Genomic DNA, 22,560 nt, shown 5'->3' on the forward strand with positions numbered 1-22,560 from the left:
CAAGTATACACGCCAAAACAAATGTAAGGATGAGACCAGCCCATTTGCATCCGGGATATGCCCGCAATCCAATGCGAAAGAAGGTCTTGGTGGAGAACATGAAGAGGCTCAATAGGGTAGGTAAAGGGCGGAGTAAAATGGAAATCGGTGGTCTCGAATCATCAAGGCGTAAGTCTTGACCGACGTGAACGCCGTATGTGCAAACCCAATGCGCAGAGTACTACCATTAATGCAGAGAAGAATAGTGCGGATTGCAATCAGTATTTCAATTTTATGGAAATGCAATACCCTTTTACTCCCATACGTTGGAGAAAAGGTCGTCCGATCCACCAAACCCGCCTCCTGGTTTGGTTGAGTTGTTCGACGTAGCAGTAGGTCCAGAGGAGACTGGAGCAGCGCTAGTCCAGCCGCCAAAGTCTTCATCAGCGGCCACGGTGGGGGTCGGCTTGGAAGCCGCACTGGAACCCCAGCCACCTCCGATATCATTGGCAGTTAGTGTGGCAGGAACCTGCATAATGGATGCACCTGAGAAAGCAGGTTTAGAAGCAACTGGGGCCGGGGCAGGCTCGGGTGTATTCCATTCATTACTACCCCATGGATCCATGATTCCAGCAGCGGCAATTGTAGCGGCTGGGGCTTGGGGCTTAGGAGGCGCTGGAGGCTGGAATGAAGGGCTGGAAAGGTTGAATGCAGAGCTCATTTCCTGTCGGGGGGAGACAACAGTAGGCTTAGGTGGCGCTGCCGGAGCAAGAGGCGGGGAAGAGAGGCCGAAGAGGTCGTTGGAAAGAGATGACGACGGGGGGTTGGGCTTAGAGGGCTTGGGGAGAGGAGGAGAGGCGAATCCGCCAAAGCCAAAGTCCTGCGAGTTCGAGGAAATCGAGGTTGTCCGTGACTGAGGCTTAGGTGCAGACATAGTGGGAGAAGCCAGACTAAACAAGTCATTGCTGGCCGACCCGGATGGTGAGGTAACTTTAGGAGCGGCGGGAGTAGACTTGGTGTTTGAGAAACTGGTAAGATTGGCGAAAGGCGACGGCTTCTCGGCTGGCTTGACCGGGGGAGGCGATGTAGTGGAAGGGAAGCTCAGTCCACTGAAGGCGTCTGTCAAGCCGCTCATGTTGGAAGATGCGGATTGGGCCGCAGGGTAGGCCATATCGCCAAAGGAGTTGTTCCGCTCATGCTGGAGAGGAGCCGGCTGGGGCTTCGCATACAAAGATAAGATTGATTGCTTTAGATCCGGCCGCGACATGCCACTTGGTGCAGCAGGTGTAGATGCAGTGCTCGTTGGGCGGTTGGTCGCAGCGGGCTGGGTGCTGCCGAAGAAGTCGAGACCAAGCAACGAATCACCTGGTTTCTGATTCTTTGGCTGCGGCACAGGCTGAGAAGATTTCGGCTGCGGACGAGGGGCGGGTTCGGTAGTGCTCGGCCGCACTGGGGGGATATATCATCACCGAACAGATCGATAGACGGTTGTGGACGGCGTTGCACGGGGGGCAAGCTGGGTGCGGCTCGTTGGGATGCGGACCGTTCGATCTTGGCTTTTTCCTGTACAACCGCAAGAGGCTGTTCAGTCAGTGTGCTATTTAGAAAGCAGACCCAGAAACCGTCTTAAGAACACTCACCACGTCATCATCATCGCCTTCAAGGGTTGAAGGATCAGGCATCGGTCCGTCCATTACCCATCGCTTGGCTTCATACTTGGTGCGAATGAAGTTTTCAATCTTACTATTGATATGCGCCGTCAGTAATCACAGTCATCGGGTCGATCAACATGATTGACTCACGCATCGGATGGAACGTGACCAGGTGCTAATTTATTTTCCCAGTACCTATGCGCCGTTAGCAACATATCGCAGACACAGTCAATTGCTTGAAACGAACTTATTCGCTCTGCCATTGCCCCATTTCAGTACACCCTGGACCTGTTCATCGGTCCAGGCATCGAGATCCACGGACTTAACCCGACTGATGTGTGTACCCATTCCACGGTGGATACCCGAGCACCGGATACAAACAAAGATACCTAAATTCCATGACGCCCATCGCGGGTCTAAATTGAGCAAAGAATATTAGTATTTGTGTATTGCCGGACCCAAATAGGCTCATATACGAGCACTAAGCGGGCAATCAGGAAGGTGTTGACACTCACGCTTGTTGCGCTTGCAGTCGGCACAGATCTTGTTTGACTCAAGTTTCAGCAAATTCTTGATTGTCTGCTGGTTCTGGGCAGCCTGGCCCGGAGTCGCGCGTCGAGACATGATCCGTAGCGTTCTCGTGAGGGATTTGACAAAGAAAGGAGGAAGCGCAAGTGGCGGGAAATGGGGAACTGGAGTGAGCGATGCGGCCTAACCTTGGCTTGCAGGGGCAAATACGGTAAGTCAGGGCTGCCACACCCGCAGTTTGAAGAAGTTTGAAGAAAATTGGATGGCAAACTAACTTATCTTCATCTTTTGAATGAAGCTGAATTTTAAAGTGAGGCTACAGGATCTTATTCCATACATATATGTACTTACCTTTTGTGTTCCTTGTTTATGGTTGATGTGAACCGTAGCCCCCAGGGTCCTTCAATGCCGCGCATATAAAGTACCTCGTGGAAACCTTACTTTCTTTCTAGAACACCTTATATTATTGTTTATTTAACTACATACAACTACTTGGATTCCTCGGTAGTCCCTTCATCCTCGGTAAATCGCAGACTAACACTATTCACACAGTGACGCTCATCGGTCGGGGTCGGATATCCTTCGCCCTCGAAGACATGGCCGAGATGACCTCCGCAGTTGCTGCAAGTAATTTCCGTGCGCTTCATACCGAATGTGTTATCCACATGTCTCTTCACAGCGCCAGGAATTGAGTCGAAGTAAGCAGGCCAGCCACAGCCAGATTTGAATTTGTGGTCGGCCTTGTACAGCGGCGCGTTGCAACCGGCGCAGTTATACACACCCTTCGACGGGGAGTGGGAGTCATATTCACCGGTGCCAGGGCGCTCAGTGCCTTTCTCACGAAGGATCCGGAACTGTTCTATATACCCAACCAAGGTTAGCAGGAGATGGATTATCGGAGGACCACTTGTGGAGTACAATAACGCACCGGGACTCAGAACCGCCCTCCACTCGGCTTCACTACGCTGATCAGGATACGACATGCTTTCTGTTGATTCGCTTGGTTTGTTTGAGCTGAAGAAGGCGCCCAAGAATGGGATCGTCGGAGCTGCTCGGAGTACTTTCGAACCTGGTGTCGGACGGGCGGAAGTAGAGTGAGGTCGGGGTAGGGCGGAAGGTTGAACGAGGGCACGGTGCCTAAGAGTAGTCCTGAAGATACGTACAGCTTGGGATCGCATGGAGGAAGAATCGGTAAATTTGTTTGAGCAGCTGATGAAGTCGAAGTGGACTCGAGTCTTAATTAAGGTCCAGACTTGTTACGTCATCACTGCGGGGAACGAACATGTCTGCAAGTACAGACAAGAGTACGTACGACCCCCGTCTTATTTTCAGGTAATGAATAAAGCATAGGATAAGAATTTATATAGACACGTAAATTTTATCTCATTTCATCGGGAAGGATTCTTAAATCTCCAACGTATAGCTTACATAGCTCTTAAATTAAATATCTCGGTCAGATACTGATGTCTAGTTGGGACATGAGGTAAATTCAAGACACAAGTGAAAGAAGAACACTCCATCGCTGATTAATTTGAGAGCACATGTGATAGATTTCCAAGGTTGTCTGATTGACTTCCATCAGAATTGATCCAAACGACGCCGATGCCATGTTGCGGGTATCCTATATTGAATGATAAAGAGACAAGCATGCGATGAATATACACAACCCACGAAAATAAAACCCCCCTTGTTAATTTGATAAAGAAAGCTCTCATTTTCGAGCCTTCCCTATAACAATCAAAAAGCCCCGGTTGACTTCCAGACGCCACCCCTCCTTCGTCAGCATTTTGCTGACAGCAGGACCCAGGCGAGATGTGCCATCATGGCTGTGGTTGCCTACGCCAGTGATGATCTTATAGCCCCCGTGGACGTGCTTTCCGCCTCCGCGAACATGCCTGGTGTCCCCCAGGTCGTTCCACCAGGCATTGACCCGTTCGCGAGTAATGCGGAGGGCATTGACCACGGTGATTCCATGGAGATCAAGGTCACAGCTGCTCGACTGCCGATCCACAAGCCTGTCCGAGGCAGCCGCCAGTTGATCCATGGCAAGCTCAATGCGCTCTTGTCCACGCTCGCGATACACTGCAGTGGCACCCGCATACAGGGGGTTGGATTTTGCGCGACGGGCGGCCTGGCTTGCCTGCTGGTATGCAGAGGAGCCTGCCGCGAAATTAGCTTGAGCGGCGACCCGAGCCTGCTCGTAATCGAGCGTGCTACTGGGGGCCCCTCGACGCCGGATCGGATTGTCAACAACCTCGTCGTCTTTCGGGAGATCCAGTGGGGTGGAAGTGAGCTTTATGAGATTATTGGCTGAGAGTTGAGGCTGCTGAACTAGCACTTTAGTTAGTTCATTTGTTGCAGAAATGATATTGCGAGTGAGCCTAAGAAGTCCAATCAAAGTGGTCTTCGGAATGGTTGAATAATCTTGTGAGAGTTCGTTCACTTGTGACAGCATGACTAGGTCATCATCAAGCTCACTGGCGTCTTTGGGGGCCTCGGCTAGGGCCATTGCTCGGATAGTCGCTGGTAAGGACATCCCATTAGCATGATAGGCAGATTTGACTTTTTCCCTAGGGAGGTCTGGGGCTCGGGCGCAGATGAAATCGACGTCAGCCATGCCAGCCTCCCACTTGTTGGCAATTGTGGATTCTGAAAATGGCGCCTCCTCCAGAATATTGGATCTCTGCTTCTTGTTGCGCTTCTTCTTTCGCGCAGATTGACGGCCGCCATCGCCACTACTGTTCACATTAAACCCATCGATGCCCTTTGGTATCAAAATCTGGCCATCGTCTTCGGTTGATTGCGTATTATCGAAAAAATTCAAATTCAAGAGAACATCCATCGCTTTGTCAACATCTTCGTTGCTCTTCTTCAATGTTTGGTCCACATTCAAGCGAGTCATGGTGGGGAACATCTCCATCAGAGCATTTATCTTGTCCTCGTGTGTCGCTCCGATTAGCTCGAGGGATCCGTCGGCCGCGATTGTGTATGCAGCGCGTGAAATCCCCTTACTTCGTCCATCTTCGGAGATGCTTGTGATATCAGTTGCCGCACACAAGGACTCATAGCCATGGACGGACGTTCCGTCCTCTGACCGAAACCCGCTCAGATTGGGGGTATCAGGACCATGATCATTTGCAGTACCTGACGGATCAAATGGGAGGTCCTCTTGTTCAATGGCAAGTCCCTTGATGGCGTCCAAACGTTCTCTCAGCTCATTGACCTGATCGGGAACGGTCAAGTCACATTCGAGCGCAAGCGCAGCAAACAATGCGGAGTCTAGAGGTGGGCAATAGCTTTTCTCAAGTTCCTTGAACATGTCAATTTCAAAATATTCGCCATGGTTTGGTGACACGTCACTCACTGCCCAAATTTCCGCATTGGTATCCCCCATCGCTCGATGTGAAAGGCGGTCAAGGAGGGGAACTTAGTGGGGTACAGCGAGATGCATTCCCAAAATGATTTCTTAGCTTTGGTGGGATAAGTAAAACTCCCGGAGTCTGCAGCTATTTCTTTACACACAGGAGAAGTCTAAATCTAGACAAGAAAAGCAAGGAATGTAGAATTGGTAGGCGTGAACATTTGGCGGGTATGTGGGAAAGTATTGTGAAAGAACGATTGTTATTTTTTCTGCCACATTTAACTTGACCGCTTTTCCCCCACATAGACACCTTGTATTTCAGGTCATCAACACACCTACTAAGTCGGTCGATTACTATTAATTTGTTAACTAACTACTAGTAGTATGTATATGATGCCACTGGTGTGCCAGTACGATACGTAATAGTATAGAGGGGCCTTACTTACATAAAAAATGATCTCAAGTTCCAATCAAGCAAATGCATTACTTTACTTACCAAACAAACTTCAATATACATACTGTACCCCCAATCAATGCCAATTTCCCGGTTCAAGGTAATGAAACTTGGTCTATTGAAGCTCCGTGGTAAGTCCGATTCAATTAGACTCTCATCCATACGTATTTTGATGTGAAGTAAGAACTATCTCAACTTAGCTCAAATACTCAATAGAGAGACTGGGAACCTTACCCCAGGAGATAGATGGTATCTAAGGCCTCAAATGCTGGCATATTCCACATATGTAGTAATTGTACTTTATATATGTATGGGGAGTTCTCGAGATGCAAGGTTCTTTTCTATGAATCCAGGATTCTATCTTTGGGAGTAATTTGGAACAAGACAGAGTCTTCCAAGGCTGCTAGTCTCATCTGAAGCCCCTTATCTAAGCAGATACAGTTTATAAAAATGGCAACAACTTTGGAAGTTCTTGAACATTGGTCCGACCATGATGGAGGCGTCGGAGAACACGAATACGCGTCGAACCTAAATGGAACATTTGCCAGAAACAATAATAACAAGAATCTGAAGTGCAACCTCAAACCGACGATTGACCATTTGAAGTATTTTGTTTCTACTGGCTATCATCCAATCATGTTGATTCCGACTTTGTGCTTATGCTGTACGAGTACAGGAGGTCACGGTAGGAAACTAGCCTCGAGGCAACCGTGTTTGAGTCCTCCAAAATGCCTAGAGTGTAGCGGTCTGAACATGACAGCCTTGAATATATGCGAGATTCGGCAGAGTTGGCGAACTCACGATGGATGATAATTCCGTGTTGCGCGAGGAGAGACGTCAGGTTGAAAACATAAATGGACTCAGCCCTTGCCATTGTGCTACAAAGATCCATGGTCACTTTCCGAGACGAAGTGCAAGTAATCCAGCTTCTCCGATGTGCTAAGGCCGTCGGATTTACTTCTTGGCAGTTTGTGCACTATCAACGGTGATAAAAAAAACTAGGTTTTCTACTCCTGTTTTCCAATGACGTAAAGTCTATTAGATCTTCAGCAATAAGCCACCCGGCCACTTCGACAATAATAGTCTAATAGGTATAGTGGGTCTAGTATATGTACTAGTAGGTTCAAAGTTTCATCTCTATCTAAACCTATTTATTTACAAGTTAGGCCCTGTGGTCAGTACTAGTTGGGACTGCAGCGGTGACCCTAGGGCCTACTTACCCTAGCCAATTGCCTTGGTTGTGGAACATGTTACTTTCAATACAGACAGGTACTGCGCAGAAATTATGACGCGCGGCCGGTTCACTTAATGAGCTTGTGTGCCGTGGATTCGCCGCTTCGAGATTCCAATTTGGGCCAAGATCAATCTTTTACCAAGCTATAGCGTCCAGAATCTTCGTTTCATTACCATAAACTATACATTCAGACTGAGAATTTGAAGATACAGCCCCTGCCTTTTGCTTCTTGTACTCCTTTAAAGCTGAAAGTATGAGACATGATGCATGGGAACATAACTAGTACCCTGGTCCAAAAATAAAGATTGGCATGGTATGAGGAGGACCCTAGAAGTCCAATTGTTGCCATGTATCTAGAAATCTTATAAGATATGGTGTTCTCGGTCATGTTCTTAGATTTGTTTCTTCTTTTTCCAACCTTCTGACCTATCGTTCCACTCGAGGATCAAATCAACCATATTTGCTTATTTTCTGAGGAATAATTCGTCATTGGTACAAGTCACCACAATGCGCCTTGCCTTCTCTTCCTTCCTGGTGGCTTTCGCTACTACTGCTGCAGGTACGACTTGACAGTCTTTTGAGAACCGACAAATTTAATGAATACCTCAGGTCTCCGCATCCTCAGTCCAGCCATCGATCAAAAAGCGCCCCAAGATGGCAGTATCACAGTCAGATGGGAGTCTGTGTCGTGAGTGAAGATGTCTTTGATAACATCATGAGCCAAGAGAGTATTAAATAGGATTTAGGACCGATCCTCCGAAGATGGATATCTACCTGGTTAATCAGAATACGTATCCAAACACTCAAGAGGTAATCGCTACAGGTGTAGATACCAGCCTCGGAAAATACACGATCAAAGCTAAGGACGTCGGTGATGTTGATACTGGGTAAGTGAAATCCAAACAAATTCAAGTAATGATTACCAACATTGAGTTCCTCTCAGTGGCGGTTACCAGGTCAACTTTGTATCCACGACCGGTGGTGGCATCCTGGCTCAGTCGCAGCAGTTCAAAGTGACTCCACCCAAGGCTGAAGCCTCTAGCTCTGGTAAGGAAACCAGTACTGCTAGTGAAAATTTATCTTCTATCTCTGCAACTGCGACTTCAATGCTTTCTACTTCCTCAGAGTATTCGACTATGACCATGAGCTCTTCAACTTTTGCTTCTCATACTTCTTCTCCGACAGCTTCTTCTACTGATTCATCGAGCGCTACTCACACCTCAACCAGTGCGTCTACCTCTGCCACTTCTTATTCATCTACTGCTTCACCTACTTCTACTTCTGCCCATACCTCATCTTCTATGACCAGTTCTACCAGTGCGTCCTCCCCTATTACATCTAGTAATTCCTCAATTTCAAGTTCTTGGACTATCCCCTCAAGCACCGTTTCAGCAAGTCCTTCGTCATACTTCTCCAAGACTTACTCTACATCAGCCCCTTCATCCTCCATGTCGTCTTCATGTTTGTCTTCCACGAGGACCCCATCTTCTACTATGTCCTCATCTTCTGTCTCTCGCACTCCTTCGTCCCGCACCGTTAGCTCCACTATGAGTGGTGAGTGAATGGTGCCATGCTTTGGTTTCCAGGTTTTATTAGCGGTTTTGACCACATATCACTTGTCTTTTCCCGGATGCTAATTTGGCCTTTTTAGCGAGCTCCTCCACGGATTCCATGAAAACTTCAACCACTTCCAAGCACAAGGAGGCGGCAACTTCTACCGAAAGCGCATCGGCTACCAGCACCTCGAACGCAGCTGGCTACCTTATGCCTCCAAACCAGGCCGGCAGCTTGCTTCTGGGGCTCTTTGCCCTGGCCCTTTGAATTCAGCTCTAGATTTTTACGGGTGTGCGGAGAGCGCCAAGTCCCTCTTTCAAGCTACAAAATACACGGAACAATGTGATGTCTATTATGAGCCCTAACATAGTAGTGTTGTCGGGATATTGAGGAAAATATTGTTTAATTTGCGCGTTATTTGCGCTGCGATTGGAGAGATTGAGTTTTAGTTTCATGACTCCAAGCCTATGCTGATGTTCGTCATTTTAATATGAATTGCAATAATGTTATGTGCATCTTCTTCAATACGAAATCAGCCAATCAAGTTTATCAATCTGAACCTCGGCTCAGATGCCGATCATTTAGCTCCCCCGCAATGCGTTTATAATTGATTCTTCTTGTTCAACCACTTCTATTCCAATGACTAAATCAGGTCCATAGAATTGTCACGGATATACTACTGTCACCTCCAAGATGCCTATACTCACTCTTCATCTTCTGAAGCTGAACAAAGTGACCGATGCCCAATCATTCATCCACCAACTCAAGCAGTCCACCAAAATCGTCGTCTCCTCACGCCCTCGACACATCGTAATCCACCCATCCCTTCTAGACAATAACCCACTAGCCACAACAAATTGGGATCTCCTACTTCTCCTCCAGAACTCAGCACCAACAGAAGATCCAATTCCATCCACACTCCGCCAATCAATTCAGGAAGAATACAAGCTTACAACCGGAATTCCATCAAAGCTCCTCGGTACTTATTCCGACCGGGATGCTGACCTAAAAGCCAAAGCGTGCTCAATCCCACTTACCGGATCTCTAGATGAGATCCTCAAGGGCGAGACAAAAACCACCTCTCAAAATCTAGAAGTTTCTCCCGAACTACTGGATTTCATGCGCGATGTCTCGAAGACACATCCGGGACCGGTGACGATGTTGAACTTGTTACATTTCCACCATCCAGATGGCAAGCAAAATTACTTTCAGTATGGACAGGCGTTTGTGCCTGTCGCTGGGAAACGAGGTGGAAGTGCGAAGTTGGTCGGGAATGTGGTGCCTCCTCAGGGGTGGGATTCCCCGGGGATTGAGTAACCGGCCCGCGAGTGACTGGTGGAATGAGATTTCGATTGTGCATTACCCTTCTATTCGTCATTTTTGTGATATGTTGGCTGGGCAGGATTATCAGGCGATTAATGAAAAGTATCGGTTGTCGGTGAGTTTCTTAAATATGCAGGCCCACGATGTATGTTGGTGCTGACTAGTCACTAGGCTCTTCGTGACACGTTTTTGTTGTGTACGACCGAGTTTGATGTGGAGGAAGTCGGAGGTGTAAAGCTGTGATCTGCTGATGGCATATGAAATTCCTTGTTCCAAGGTTTGCTGATAATAGGAGTACTAGGCAGTTTACTGTTCATATATATATTTCACAAATTGCACGTATATGTGTAACCGTGTTGGATGAGGGTATCTGGAAAATATGCTAATGAGACATCCTACCCCTGAACGCCGAAAAGAGGAATTCCGAAGCAAATCAGCAAGCACTTAACCGCTGAGACTGCTTGATCGTGCCGTGCCTAGAGACGCTGGTCATGACTTGACCGCACTGTCAGTAGGGCGATTCCAGGTGCGAATATGACCTTGGTCGAGAATTAGTATGCTTGAGGAGAAAAAGGTACGGAATGGATCAATACCTTCAAGTGAGGATGTCATAATGCAATCTTTCTGAAATCCAAGCCAGGAAATTGGATCTTCGCCGATGATTTTGGACTATCTCAAGTCAGTTTAAATTTGATCTGCGATTTGCAAGGAACATAACATACCATGATGGGAGGCAACAGGGCAGTTCGCGATCGGGGTTCAACGGGATGGCTGGTCATTGGCTCGAATTCATCGTAGGTATTTTCTGTTTGATCCGAATCAGATCGCATACGATAACCTCCACTGTCGGCACGGTGGCGGGTAGACTGTGAGCTCGGTGCGACAGTACTAATACGTTGTCTGACTGAGTTTTGATGATGCTGTTAAAGAATGTTAGATAAAACTTGTTCTAGAATCAGACAGAAAACTAACCGCGCGAGGCCGATGGAGCATTCCAACGCTGAAATCCCAAAGAAGAAGTCTGCAGTCATCACCGACACTGCCAAATCGATAGGTCTTTTGGTCACAGCGCCAAGGATCGAAAGCCACTGACGACACCCAGGAGTTGTGGCCTTGACATCTGGCCACAATTTTGCGTTCGGGGAATGACCAGATCGTCACCAAGTCATCCTGACCACCCGTAACGATATATTTGCCATCGGGTGACCAGCAAGAACAAATCAATCCACCATAGTAGCTACGGAAAATATCCAGAACCCTATTTCTGTGTTAGCGAAGGCAACCAGATAAGGATGCTGGTCACTCACTCTTCTTTCAAGTAATCCATGAGACGAAGAGAACCATCCTCCATTACAATTGCTAAGTGTCGCTGATCCGGCGAGAACGAAAAGTGGGAGATTTTCTGGCTGGCCAATTTCCATGATGAGACTGGGTTGGTCTTCTGATTGCGCGAGTTGACCGATTTCAGAATCTCGAAGGGATACTGGCTGGGGTCCCTCTCCGGGATACCCGTGGTCTCTGCTGTGAACAAGGCATCCTCTTTCTCCTTGTCATAGACTACCAAAACACCATTTGCATGCGAGGCCATGAAAAGGTTCTCCGATCCAGGAAGCCATTTGATATGCGTTACGGGGGAGTTGTTGATCACACCGTTTTTGTTGATGCGAGCATACTTTTGCGACAAAGGCTCATACCAAATAATGTCGCCAGCGGAAGATCCCATGACAATGTCCAAGTGAGAGGATGTCTTTGTCAATTCGTTGATATCATGGCACAGCATGTGGGCCTTGGTGAATAAAACCTTTGTGAGATGCTCTTCCTTAGACGCGGAGGTGATATCGAGCCATTGAAATGCGCGATTGATGTTGGCAAATGCAAATGTCCCATTTGGGTCACGGTCACTCAGTCGCTTAGCCGATGTCTCGTGGGTTATCACCCTCGAGACAAATGAAGAACTACTCTTGATGATGTTGTTCTTGGGCTTTCGTCGCTTCGTCGCATCCTTCGACGGTGGCGCCGCTGGTGGTGCCAGCGCAGGGTTTCCATCTCCAAATTGAGGAGCGAAGACAGCCTTGAGAAACGTTGGCGGTTTCTTGCGAGGATCGAGGCTGACCAAAGACAACTTGACGCCAGATGTTGGGGGGCTAGGAGCCGTCGCGAGAGGGTTAGGGTTGATGATCGGGGCCTCAGAAGGGTGGGGAGGGGGGGTTGCGAGGAGGAGGTCTTCTTTGAGTGTGTAGGTTCCTATAGCGATGCCCGGCAATTAGCAATATGATCATTTCGGTAAGTAGAATATATGTGTTCAGACAGCCTCCACTATCACAGTGAAATGCATTCAAACGTACCTTCTCCGACCTGAAGTGGACATTCGGGGTGGCTAATGGTATTGTTGGTTTCGACAACTGGGACCGCCATACCATTTGCCGCCCCCGCCGCGTAAGCGACAGGGATAGTATAGCGGGGAGGAGGTGGTGGTAGAACACTGTTGAGTCAGTCAGACGGTGAATAAAATAAATAGGAGATAAAAAGACAACAGCGAAAAAGCTATGCCGCATAGATATCAATATCAAAGTCGATACATGACGTGCGTCGCAAATCAGTGACTTGGGGCGCAATGATATGACGTCTTGAAGATAGTGATAGCTCGCCAGTGATAGCTATGCAGCACCGGGAAAAGACGGGACAACTAAGAACAAGGGGGCTTGTCTTACAACATGGCGATTGGATTGTCGAACTAAGTGTCCCAATTCTGACCAGATAAACCTGTACAACCAACCCGCTTCCAGTTCGGACTTTCAAAGATGGGAGTGGTTTGTGATTCGAGGAAACCCTCTGCTTTTTACTGCAGCTAGTGCAGGGAGGTATGTAACCCGATTAAGTTTCTTTTGCTCCGAGCCAAACAGATGAGAATCGTACAGCTTTAGCTCAAAAAGGTCATGCGCTGTCGGTTCGGTCGGATAGGTTCCAGTCTTGAGCAGTCGATAAGAGATTGATGTTGCACGAACACTGTACGAAGGGAAAAGGTGCAGTGACAAATATTGCTCTCAATGAATTGGGGGAGGGAGGGGCGCAACAACGGGAACAGAGGGTTAGGAGGAGAGGAACGTAGAGATCAGCGAGACGGTCCGGGGTAAAAGCGAGAGCGGAGAAGTCTCGTGCCTGGCAGGGCGGGGACTTATCCGGGTTCACTCCGGACAACCAAGAAGAACTATTTTACGTATGAATCTAGTCTTCGGAATAAGAGATAGAATTTGAAGCGAGAGAATCGTATTCACGGGGTATTATTATGAAAAAGTTGTACATGAAGTTCAAGGATCAATTCCCACTACCACTGACTCGGCGCCATATCATCACGGCAGCCGCTCCGGCACAGACCACCGCCCCAAGCGCAATACCCCACGACATCCACTTGCCCTCAACATCCTCCTCACTACGGGGGAATGCAGTACTGGGCTCCATTGCAGCTTCGGCAATATGAACGAAAACTTCTTGGATGGAATTCCAAGTGACACTGACATGCAGTGGTGGACTGGGCATGTTCAGCATGGCTGTGTAGTCGTGGGGTTGGTACTCTGCCCGTTGGGTGGTACGGTCCAGGTCGGCTTTCAGGGCGATAAAGACACTAGGGAGCTCTTCTAAATAAGGATACTTGGCCCGTAGTGCAGGAATGTACGCAAACGAGTCCGGGTCTGACGAGTCGTATGTGTAGGCGATCACATCGCACTGGTCAAGGAGTTTCGTCTGGTTGTCAAGGATGGCGGGCTCCAACTCGCCCATCTCGTCCATGATGAGATAACATTGTTTGCCACCAGGCAGCTCAACTGTATTGACTGCAGTGCGAGGCTGAATCGTAGGGTGGTAGGTAGTACTGAATCCACGCGAAAGGAGTGCGTCAAGTAGAGCGGATTTCCCCGACCCGGGGGCTCCAAGGACGTGGCACTGCACCACATTTCGCCCGACTCGACCAGGGCGCCTGCGCCGTTTGCGTGGTCTCGTCATCTTCAATGCGGCTGTGATTGATGGGTTGCTTCGGTCAGAAGACTCAAAGCCGAGGTAAGCCAGATATTCTAATGTGGTCTTTGGGGACATGAAAGTTGTCATGCTCCATTGTGCCAACCAGCCCTGAAGTGTCACATGTCCAGCTTCATTGCGGACGGTTGAAGAGGGGAATGAGCCGTCGGCCCAAGATGCGGGTAGGCCAGGCGTCGGTGCAAACAGAGATGACAGCTCAGCATCGTTCAGGCCACCATCGTTATCCTTGTCTGAAAGAAGAAATAGGTTGACAAAAAACCGGTAACCCTCGGGAGAGAGTTCTGCAGATGCGAATGGTGGGACTTCGAAACGAGGATGAAGGAAGCTCTCCTGGAGTGAGAGGTTATCCGTGTATTGAAAGGCTCGCAGAATAATCCAAACAGTCTCGTGGCGCCCTTTCTCTGCGTACAGCTTGTTCAGATGAATAAACCCTTGACGGTCGATACCGGACTCGGTCACGGATTCAGGATAGCTCTTTTGAATGGTTTCCTTGATGTGGGCTAGATCCTCTTCACTCAAGGGCTTCCCAAAACATCTAGTCTGGAAATCACCGATTTCCTTATCCGACAAGTATCCATCACGATCCTGGTCACTCAAGTAAAATATACGTTGTAGCGCAGCCACTGCAGCCGGTTTCAATTCAGCCTCCTTTGAATCGAACAATGGCGCGATGGGGTGGGTCACGGCTTTTTGACAGACGAAGAAAGCTTCATTGACGTTGCGATGTTCGCGAGCGCTGGTGCGGATACAGGAATCAATTTCCTTGAACTCGGACATTAAAGGCAACATCTCCTCTTCTATCACCTGTGTCTCGTTGTGGCCCACTGCCAGGTCTGATTTATTGGCGCATAGAATGACAGGCACATTGACTCCGAGCGACCGAAAATATGGCAGCCAGAATAATGCGACACGCTCATAACTATAATGGTCGGAGTACACTAACAGAATGACGTTTGATTTGCGGATCTCGCGCGCCAAGTTGGTTCGCTCCTGCGGCAGGGCCGAAGTGTCGACGACGGTGGTTGTTGTCACATTCTCAGGTGTTCCGATCGTAGGAGGGATAGTGATAAGAGGAAGAACAGCCTGGATCTTGTTTGTAACGAAGACACCTTTAACCAGCGAGGTGATTAGGCTGGACTTGCCGGTGCCTTCGTCGCCGCAGACACAAATCCGGACTAGAGAATGATCAGTCAGTAACGCGTCACAGGGGCATATTTTTCTAGGTCAACCATACCTGTGGCCATCTGCAAGGCGACAGAGTTGGTTACTGCCTAAGCATAACCAGGTAACGGGCGATAATCCGGGGTTCCAAAGATGTTTAGGATGACGACCTCGGGAGCTGCATCGGGGTCGCGGCAATAACCACTCCACCGCTTTAGCTTGAACTTCAACCTTCAATTGTTGAAAGCGCACTTGACTTGCGAAATGGTTTCGACTTGCTCTTCCAAGTTTAGAGTCGTTGGATTCGAGCAGATAGTTATTCAAATCTTAAGATGCAGTGGAAATCAAAATCTCTATTGATTGCGTCTCGGGGGCTTATGGCAGATGCAGCACGATATACTATGGTATGGTTGTATTTATGGATGGACTCCGTACACACTATATCCACCCTTTACTACGACTGATATTGGCACCGTACATGTGTACTCGTTCGTGCTTTTGTGTGGCCAATTCTTGGAAGGTGGTTCGTCCCTTTAGTTGAGTGTATACTGAAGTAACTAGTACCGCCGGGGTAGATGCATCTGTACTTAAAGGCTGAAACGCCTAGCATGTTATAGTACTACTCATAGATACTATAACTTTAATCAAGAGTATCTGAAAATCCCCGCAAATAAGCTCGCGCGCATACGAGAGAATAAAATATCTGAGACTGTACTCGGAATCTGATTGAGCCTTTCGGGGTTCAAATAGATATTACGAGACCCAATGGCCGCATCTGTTATGTTCACATACCTTGGTATTGCCTACTAATCCAAACAAATGGAATCTTGGGGAGCATATCAGGATTCAAACCTTCAGGCTCGTATATGCCAAATTTCCATACTGGTATACAATTCATGAAGTGACGTCTACTGAAACTTGGGGCGACTTACTAGGAAGTATGATCTGTGAGCTTGTGTGCCTCAACGTCAGAATATAAGGAAAAAGAAAGTTGAACAGCATCTCGATTCCGAACCATGTATTTCTCAAATAATGACTTAGTGGTTGGTCGTCCGAGTGGCTTAAAAGCGAGGCTATGTCTGATGACTGCTGCGCCACTATCGGTACGAGAAAGAGAGGAAGAGGGAATTAGGTTACCATTTTATCTGTAACTTATCTTGGGGGAATATAATTCAATGATATCTCATTAGATTTAGAAAGATCAAAAGATCCATACGGATTACTCCAGTGCTCCATATACTCCATAGATTCAGGGTTTTTACAGGTACAAAGCACCAACCACGAACGGCTATCCCGCGTCCGTCATTGGGCCCACATTCAGCCCCATCTTACTAACCTGCCCGACCTTGGGAAGTTCAACCAACTGTCTTCTCATCTTGTCAGTCTTTTCTTCTCTCAGTCTTCACTTATCTTTGACGCCTTCAGGATGCCTCTCGGGATCCACAATCCGCTTCCGTCGTCTTTGAGCAGTATGTATTTTCCGTCTGCACGCTTCCCCGCAATCGTTCGCGGCATGCCCGGCTAACCAACCTTCTCGATTGCCAGGTGAATGCAAGAAGGCGGCGAAGATCCTGACATCCTTCGTGGACCCCAAGCAGGCCTTCGGTCCAGAAAAGGTCATTCCACCAGAGATCCTGGCGAATGCGAAGGTGAGTGAAACCCCTCCAACGCGGGGTTGCGGGTGACTCGCTGACATACAACGTGTTCCAGGGCTTGGCGATTCTCACGGTTTTGAAAGCTGGTTTCATTGGCTCTGGTCGATTCGGATCGGGTCTCGTGGTCGCTCGTCTTGCTGATGGCTCCTGGTCGGCTCCCTCGGCCATTGTCACTGCCGGCGCAGGTGTTGGTGGCCAGATCGGATTCGAACTGACCGATTTTGTCTTCATTCTGAATGACGCATCAGCCGTCCGCGCATTCTCTCAATTTGGCACACTTACACTGGGTGGTAACGTCTCCCTCGCCGCCGGACCGGTCGGTCGGAATGCAGAAGCTGCTGGTGCGGCCAGCACAAAGGGCGTCGCGGCCGTTTTCTCCTACTCCAAGACCAAAGGTCTCTTCGCTGGTGTCAGTTTGGAGGGCAGTGTGTTAGTGGAGCGCAAGGATGCCAATGAGAAGATGTATCAAAGCCGAGTGTCCGCCAGCCAGCTCCTCACTGGTACCGTTCGACCGCCGCCATCTACCGATGCCTTGATGCGTGTCCTCACATCGCGTATCTTCCAAGGAAACGTCCGCGCACAGGGAGATGCGATGTACAACGACATCCCGATCTACGCAGATAGCCAGGACGATGTGGTCTGGGAAGGTCGCAAAGGCTCGGCCTATGGCCAAGGTGCGCGACGGGAACGATCGAACACCGAGGACAACTATGAATACCGCGATAGCCCACGCCGCGCAAACACATGGGCAGACGACACATATGATCGACCGACAGGAAACATCGGTCGCTCGGCGACTACGCGCGCTCCCCCTGTTGATACCTATGACAACTATGGACGCAGCCGGAGCAACACGTATGAGAATGATGACTATGCCTACTCAGATCGTCGGCCGACCCGGCCTACCGCGCCCAAGCCGGTCTTTGGGCAAAAGACGGGTGCAGGGCCAGGACTGCGGCAGGACCAGGTGGTCGCACTTTTCACATTTGATGCGGACCAGGAAGGTGATTTAGGATTCAAAAAGGGCGATATCATCACAATCATCAAGCGAACAGAGAAGGCTGAAGATTGGTGGACTGGACGTATCGGTGACCGCGTCGGTATATTCCCCAGGTAAGCGTTGACTTCCCCCAGGTCAATTTTGACGTGGAAAGCCTAAGACTAACTCCATTTTCAGCAATTACGTTGATTCCTCCTAAGTTTTCAGTGCAAACACGATCGTCTACTCATTACGAATCGTGGGCATACGCAGACATGATCGGATAGGGATGAATATTTAGTTGGGCGTATGTGGATTCGAGTCTTTTCTCCCCATTCATTTTCAAATTCCCATTTGCGTTTTATCATTCTGTCTCTTCTTTCATGACACAAGCGTTGAAATTCTCATTCTGGTTCCTCTCTGCTCCGGCATACAGCGTTAGGATTACGTTATTTGCGTTTCGCGGTGGATCCTCCCGTCAGCCTGCACGTTCTTAGAGTCCTCGTTCCGCCTATCCTTTATCTATCATTTGCAAATAACCTTGAATCCCCGCTTTAGTCCTAGTCTAAATAGACCCATGAACTCCGGTATAAGTATCGTGTTCATGTTCATGACAGTTTCCAATGTTTTCCCCCCCTCTTTCCCTGACGCCCGTGTAGAGTGATACGGCTTATTCCCTGCACCTATGATGATTGGGGGACATGGAAACTCTAAAACCGGCCCCTAGGACCTTGTTCCTTTGCTGTACTAGAAGTGAGTCTGTGCTACTGAACGGACTCTGTTCTTAGAAGAGAGACAAAGATAGAACCTAGAAAACAAAGGATTGAAAAGAATGGAATTAAACATGCATATACAGAATGTTTGATAATTTGATACAGGAACACCACCTATAAAGGGTATGGTAGATCAAGAAAGACATCAAGTCATCTATGACTCTGGAATGGTCGTACTTGGTTCACGTCCGACAAGGTCAGAATGCGAACCAACGTGAACCACGAATCGCCGTCTGAAGCCGGTCCACCTGGCTATGACTCGTGTTGCATTAGATTAGGATGAGACTTGTATAGAATCCTGTTATGAAGATTATGGTCAAAGAGCCAGGTAAAGCATCAGCAAACCTGCATATTAGGCTACTCTTTGTAGATGTCGATCAACCAACACCAGGTCAGTAAGTGATCGTCCCTTGGCTAGACTCTATGGGCCGGTTCTGTTCGTTTCCTACGAAAAGTGGAGACCCTGAAGGGATGGAGAAAAGATGATTGCGCGAAACTAAAGAATAGAAGAAAGAGAAAAAAAGATACTCAAGTGAAAATAGAGGAAGTAGAAGGAGAGACAGAAAAATAAATGTCAGGTGCTGTGACCACTAAACTCCGCCCGCGAAATTATCACAACTTCATTCCCCAACTTCTGCATTCTTTCTTCCCATTTTTACTTTGGACCTTCCAACTTCTACCTCTAATGACGGTTGGTCTAGTGCCCACCCTCTCTTTCCGTTCCGTTTCCCCCGCTTCGATGATCGTTCTGCTTCGACTGGTACATTGAGCGTTCGTTCTGCCCCCCTCCTTGAGAAGGCACAGTCTTCAGGGTTATTTGGGCTCTTTTGGTTCCTGTGGAGTTGGTTCCCATGCAGGTGCGTACTGAGAAGTCTATATTGTTTTCTTACCTAGCTCTTTCTACCTCTTGAATGACCCCGGATGCGCCTTGACGATTGCCTATTTGCCCCCCCTCGTCACGCACACCGGAGACCCCTCCAACCGCCATCCCACCCGTGTTTCACGATTGTGTCCCATTGAATCGAAATCATAACCTCGAAAGGAAGCATCGTTGCCTATGCTGACTACTTTTTTTCACCGCCGATCAGGCTTCCACGAGTACCCCTGAGGCTGGCGGAGGATACGCGAGGAGAGGCCATGCAACCCATCTGTCGATTAGCGACCCTAGCCACCATGTGACGGAGGCGATCGGCCACATGTACGACGACGACTACGACCGCAATGATCCTAGGCGTTTGAGCTATATATCATCTCCCCATGCCGAGTCAATCACCACTATCCCGCGAGGAGCCGCGGATTCCGAGCTTTCGCACGCATCCCAGCAAAACTCACCGATTGAGAGTCAAAAGCAGACAAATGGACATCTTCGCCCACCACTTGCCTCCCATCGGTCCTTTGATCGGAACAGCGATCCCGGTTCGCCTGAGCTAACTCGATCACCTTCGGAAACCGCGACGGCTTCTTTCCCTTTAAATGATGTTGACTACGAATCCGATCCCGCCGCAGTCGTCCAGGAACTGAACAACCTTGCTGCCATTAGACGCATGTCAATGGATGTCGCGGCTGCTGGCGATCCCGACCTTCCATCTTTTGGCAGCAATCTTTCCATTCCAACCACCCCGCCCTCCCCCTCCACCGATGAAAACGATACGTCTCGGTTATTTTGGGTTCCGGCGAGTCTACATCCGGAGTTGGCACCGAAGGAGTTCAAGTCATTTCTTGAAAGCAAGGCCGATTTAATTAAAAGGAAATCGGGCGACTACTCCTCTCTCGGACCTGAGCGCCCTGGGTCACAGAGTAGTCTTCGTCGGAAGCGGTCGATGTTGTCGAAGCAGATCGACAATTCTGCTGGTTATACAGATGGCGCAGAGCGACTGGAGCGCCAACGTTCGCAAGCAAGTAGGCGAGATGGGATGCTGGGCCCGAATTTGCAGGAGCTGGAAACCCTGGTTGATGACTCTCCACAAAAAGATAAATTGGTCCGGGATCTGCAAAATGCAAGCCTTACTGCCAGCGAGGATAAGCCCATTTTACCGCCAGCGCCCCCAGGACATAGCTTGCGAAGGTCAACTCGGACACAATACCGCAAAGGGAGCTTGAAAAAGGGCGAGAAACCCCTTTACTCCAAACGAATAGGCCGGGGTCTCTCAGAATCTGCCGACTCGGCTCCAGCGATTGCCCTCCCGCCCGATGGTAAAAACACCGCTCAAACGACCAGGGCGCAACCTTCCACGTCCCAAACCCCGGGCTCTACGACCAGTTCAACATTCAACTCGATTATTCACAGCCCAGAGACCGAAAACGCAGCCTTATCATCTGGCGCGCAATCGGATGTAGCTTTCAATCAATCAGACGCCGAGGCGCAGGCGAACGCTGCTACTTATGCCCGGCAATGGCAGTCACGCACTCATTCGAACGGCCAATCCGCGAACATACCACCCAACGAACCAATCGCTCCCCCCACTGTCGAATCATCAGTCATCGAACCCAGTCGCTCATCACCTACCCCACCTTCGCAATCCAGTCGTTCGTCAGACCGTGATGTAACATCCCCATACTCATCAAAATCTACAAATTCATCCGTGGATTCGACCCCAAGCAAAAGATCATTAATGGGACCGAGTCGACAGGGCCGAGAGACGACCCCGACCCTCAACGATGTTGCCAATAACCCCCAGATGATACCTGGAAACAGCACTCGTACAGATAGCCTGTCATTCATCCCGACTATTCCCGAAGAGCGCAGATCTGAAGATCGTAAGACTGAAGGCAAAAAGTCCAGGAGGGATGATGGCAGCCGCAAGTCAAGCTGGCATTGGCTCTTGGGGAGTGAGGAGAAAGAAAAGAAAAAGGATAAAGACAGTGACTCGAGAAAGACCAAGTCGAAGATTGCAGAGAAGGTTCACAGCAGCAATGCGCGCTCTGAAACAACATCCCAGTCCTCTTCCTTGGACAGTACCCCCAAAGGCCGAGAGAGTCTCATTATCGACCGCCTTGACCCTAAGTTGGAGGAAGAGCGACGGAAGGACAGCGCTCGAAGAGCCTCGGGGGATAAGAAGGAAAAGGACGGGATATTCTCCTCGATATTTGGTGGTGGGAGAAAGAAGCATGGTGGGGATGGTTCCCATCACAGAAAAAACTCATCTCGAAACCTGTCTCCTGATCCCCCGATGCGCGAGTTTCGGCCAGATATCGACTACCCCTGGACTCGTTTTTCTATTCTGGAAGAACGAGCAATCTACCGCATGGCCCACATCAAGCTGGCAAATCCTCGCCGAGCTCTTCACTCTCAAGTGTTGCTGAGTAACTTCATGTACTCGTATCTGGAGAAGGTGCAGCAGATGCATCCGCAGATGGGGGCCTCCTCTGGCTCATCCAGGTCATCCAGATCTCGGGAACGAGAAAGAGAGCAACAGCCAGACGAGTACCTTCAATACCAGCGATACCAAGAAGTAAGTAGAGACCCATCTTTCAAGGTGGAGACGAATAACTGACTCGAGAACCCCTTTTCCAACAGGCGCAAGAGCAACAACACTACGGGGACTCTGCATACGATGAAGCATCCATGTATGATTACGACGATGATCCTCGCGATCGCTACCAGACCCACGAGCACAGTAAGCACGGCTATGAGAACGGTCATGCTTACGGCTCGGACCATTACCAGTATGGACACTCGTCCTTTGGCGACGATGTTCAACTGGATGACGATGATGACGATGATATGTGGTGAACCAAGCGCCGGCGTCCCCACTCATTTTTTCTTTCTTCTTTTGTCAGCCATTCAGCTTTCTTTTCTGCAGTCCACAGAAATACCCACCCATCCGTTTGTCAGCTTTGGTTGTTCCTAGAAGCCTGTATACAAGCCCTCTCTC

General features: G+C 49.0%; 9 protein-coding genes across 9 annotated transcripts; 4 read left to right on the forward strand and 5 right to left on the reverse strand.

Moving 5' to 3' along the window:
- Positions 1–292: 292 nt before the first annotated feature.
- On the reverse strand, positions 293–2,255 carry N7520_006419 (uncharacterized protein; the record flags this gene model as incomplete). The annotated part of the gene is made up of 6 exons (XM_057140353.1): positions 293–1,428; positions 1,476–1,560; positions 1,620–1,722; positions 1,782–1,826; positions 1,879–2,047; positions 2,147–2,255. The coding sequence occupies 6 exons, from the start codon at positions 2,253–2,255 to the stop codon at positions 293–295; spliced, it is 1,647 nt and encodes a 548-aa protein (XP_056994359.1).
- A 392-nt stretch (positions 2,256–2,647) lies between these two features.
- N7520_006420 (peptide-methionine (R)-S-oxide reductase) lies at positions 2,648–3,337 on the reverse strand (the record flags this gene model as incomplete). The annotated part of the gene is made up of 2 exons (XM_057140354.1): positions 2,648–3,018; positions 3,088–3,337. 2 exons carry the CDS (start codon positions 3,335–3,337, stop codon positions 2,648–2,650), a joined length of 621 nt encoding a protein of 206 aa, XP_056994360.1.
- Positions 3,338–3,870: 533 nt separating this feature from the next.
- N7520_006421 (uncharacterized protein) lies at positions 3,871–5,553 on the reverse strand (the record flags this gene model as incomplete). Its single annotated transcript, XM_057140355.1, has 1 exon — positions 3,871–5,553. One exon carries the CDS (start codon positions 5,551–5,553, stop codon positions 3,871–3,873), a length of 1,683 nt encoding a protein of 560 aa, XP_056994361.1.
- A 2,162-nt stretch (positions 5,554–7,715) lies between these two features.
- On the forward strand, positions 7,716–9,029 carry N7520_006422 (GPI anchored serine-threonine rich family protein; the record flags this gene model as incomplete). The annotated part of the gene is made up of 7 exons (XM_057140356.1): positions 7,716–7,767; positions 7,818–7,896; positions 7,955–8,095; positions 8,152–8,255; positions 8,518–8,525; positions 8,569–8,743; positions 8,860–9,029. 7 exons carry the CDS (start codon positions 7,716–7,718, stop codon positions 9,027–9,029), a joined length of 729 nt encoding a protein of 242 aa, XP_056994362.1.
- A 426-nt stretch (positions 9,030–9,455) lies between these two features.
- Positions 9,456–10,079, forward strand: N7520_006423 (uncharacterized protein; the record flags this gene model as incomplete). Its single annotated transcript, XM_057140357.1, has 1 exon — positions 9,456–10,079. One exon carries the CDS (start codon positions 9,456–9,458, stop codon positions 10,077–10,079), a length of 624 nt encoding a protein of 207 aa, XP_056994363.1.
- Positions 10,080–10,574: 495 nt separating this feature from the next.
- On the reverse strand, positions 10,575–12,801 carry N7520_006424 (WD40 repeat domain-containing protein; the record flags this gene model as incomplete). The annotated part of the gene is made up of 6 exons (XM_057140358.1): positions 10,575–10,754; positions 10,808–11,005; positions 11,058–11,343; positions 11,393–12,329; positions 12,431–12,567; positions 12,797–12,801. The coding sequence occupies 6 exons, from the start codon at positions 12,799–12,801 to the stop codon at positions 10,575–10,577; spliced, it is 1,743 nt and encodes a 580-aa protein (XP_056994364.1).
- A 599-nt stretch (positions 12,802–13,400) lies between these two features.
- On the reverse strand, positions 13,401–15,361 carry gem1 (ERMES complex Ca(2+)-binding regulatory GTPase GEM1; the record flags this gene model as incomplete). The annotated part of the gene is made up of 2 exons (XM_057140359.1): positions 13,401–15,292; positions 15,352–15,361. 2 exons carry the CDS (start codon positions 15,359–15,361, stop codon positions 13,401–13,403), a joined length of 1,902 nt encoding a protein of 633 aa, XP_056994365.1.
- Positions 15,362–16,704: 1,343 nt separating this feature from the next.
- N7520_006426 (SYLF and SH3 domain-containing protein) lies at positions 16,705–18,132 on the forward strand (the record flags this gene model as incomplete). Its single annotated transcript, XM_057140360.1, has 4 exons — positions 16,705–16,747; positions 16,824–16,927; positions 16,989–18,046; positions 18,111–18,132. 4 exons carry the CDS (start codon positions 16,705–16,707, stop codon positions 18,130–18,132), a joined length of 1,227 nt encoding a protein of 408 aa, XP_056994366.1.
- Positions 18,133–19,536: 1,404 nt separating this feature from the next.
- Positions 19,537–22,418, forward strand: N7520_006427 (putative telomere silencing protein Zds1; the record flags this gene model as incomplete). The annotated part of the gene is made up of 3 exons (XM_057140361.1): positions 19,537–19,542; positions 19,774–22,137; positions 22,203–22,418. 3 exons carry the CDS (start codon positions 19,537–19,539, stop codon positions 22,416–22,418), a joined length of 2,586 nt encoding a protein of 861 aa, XP_056994367.1.
- Positions 22,419–22,560: the final 142 nt, after the last annotated feature.

Source organism: Penicillium odoratum (assembly GCF_028828045.1).
Source record: "Penicillium odoratum strain IBT 22623 chromosome Unknown utg000005l_segment0_segment0, whole genome shotgun sequence".
Lineage (NCBI taxonomy): Eukaryota > Fungi > Ascomycota > Eurotiomycetes > Eurotiales > Aspergillaceae > Penicillium > Penicillium odoratum.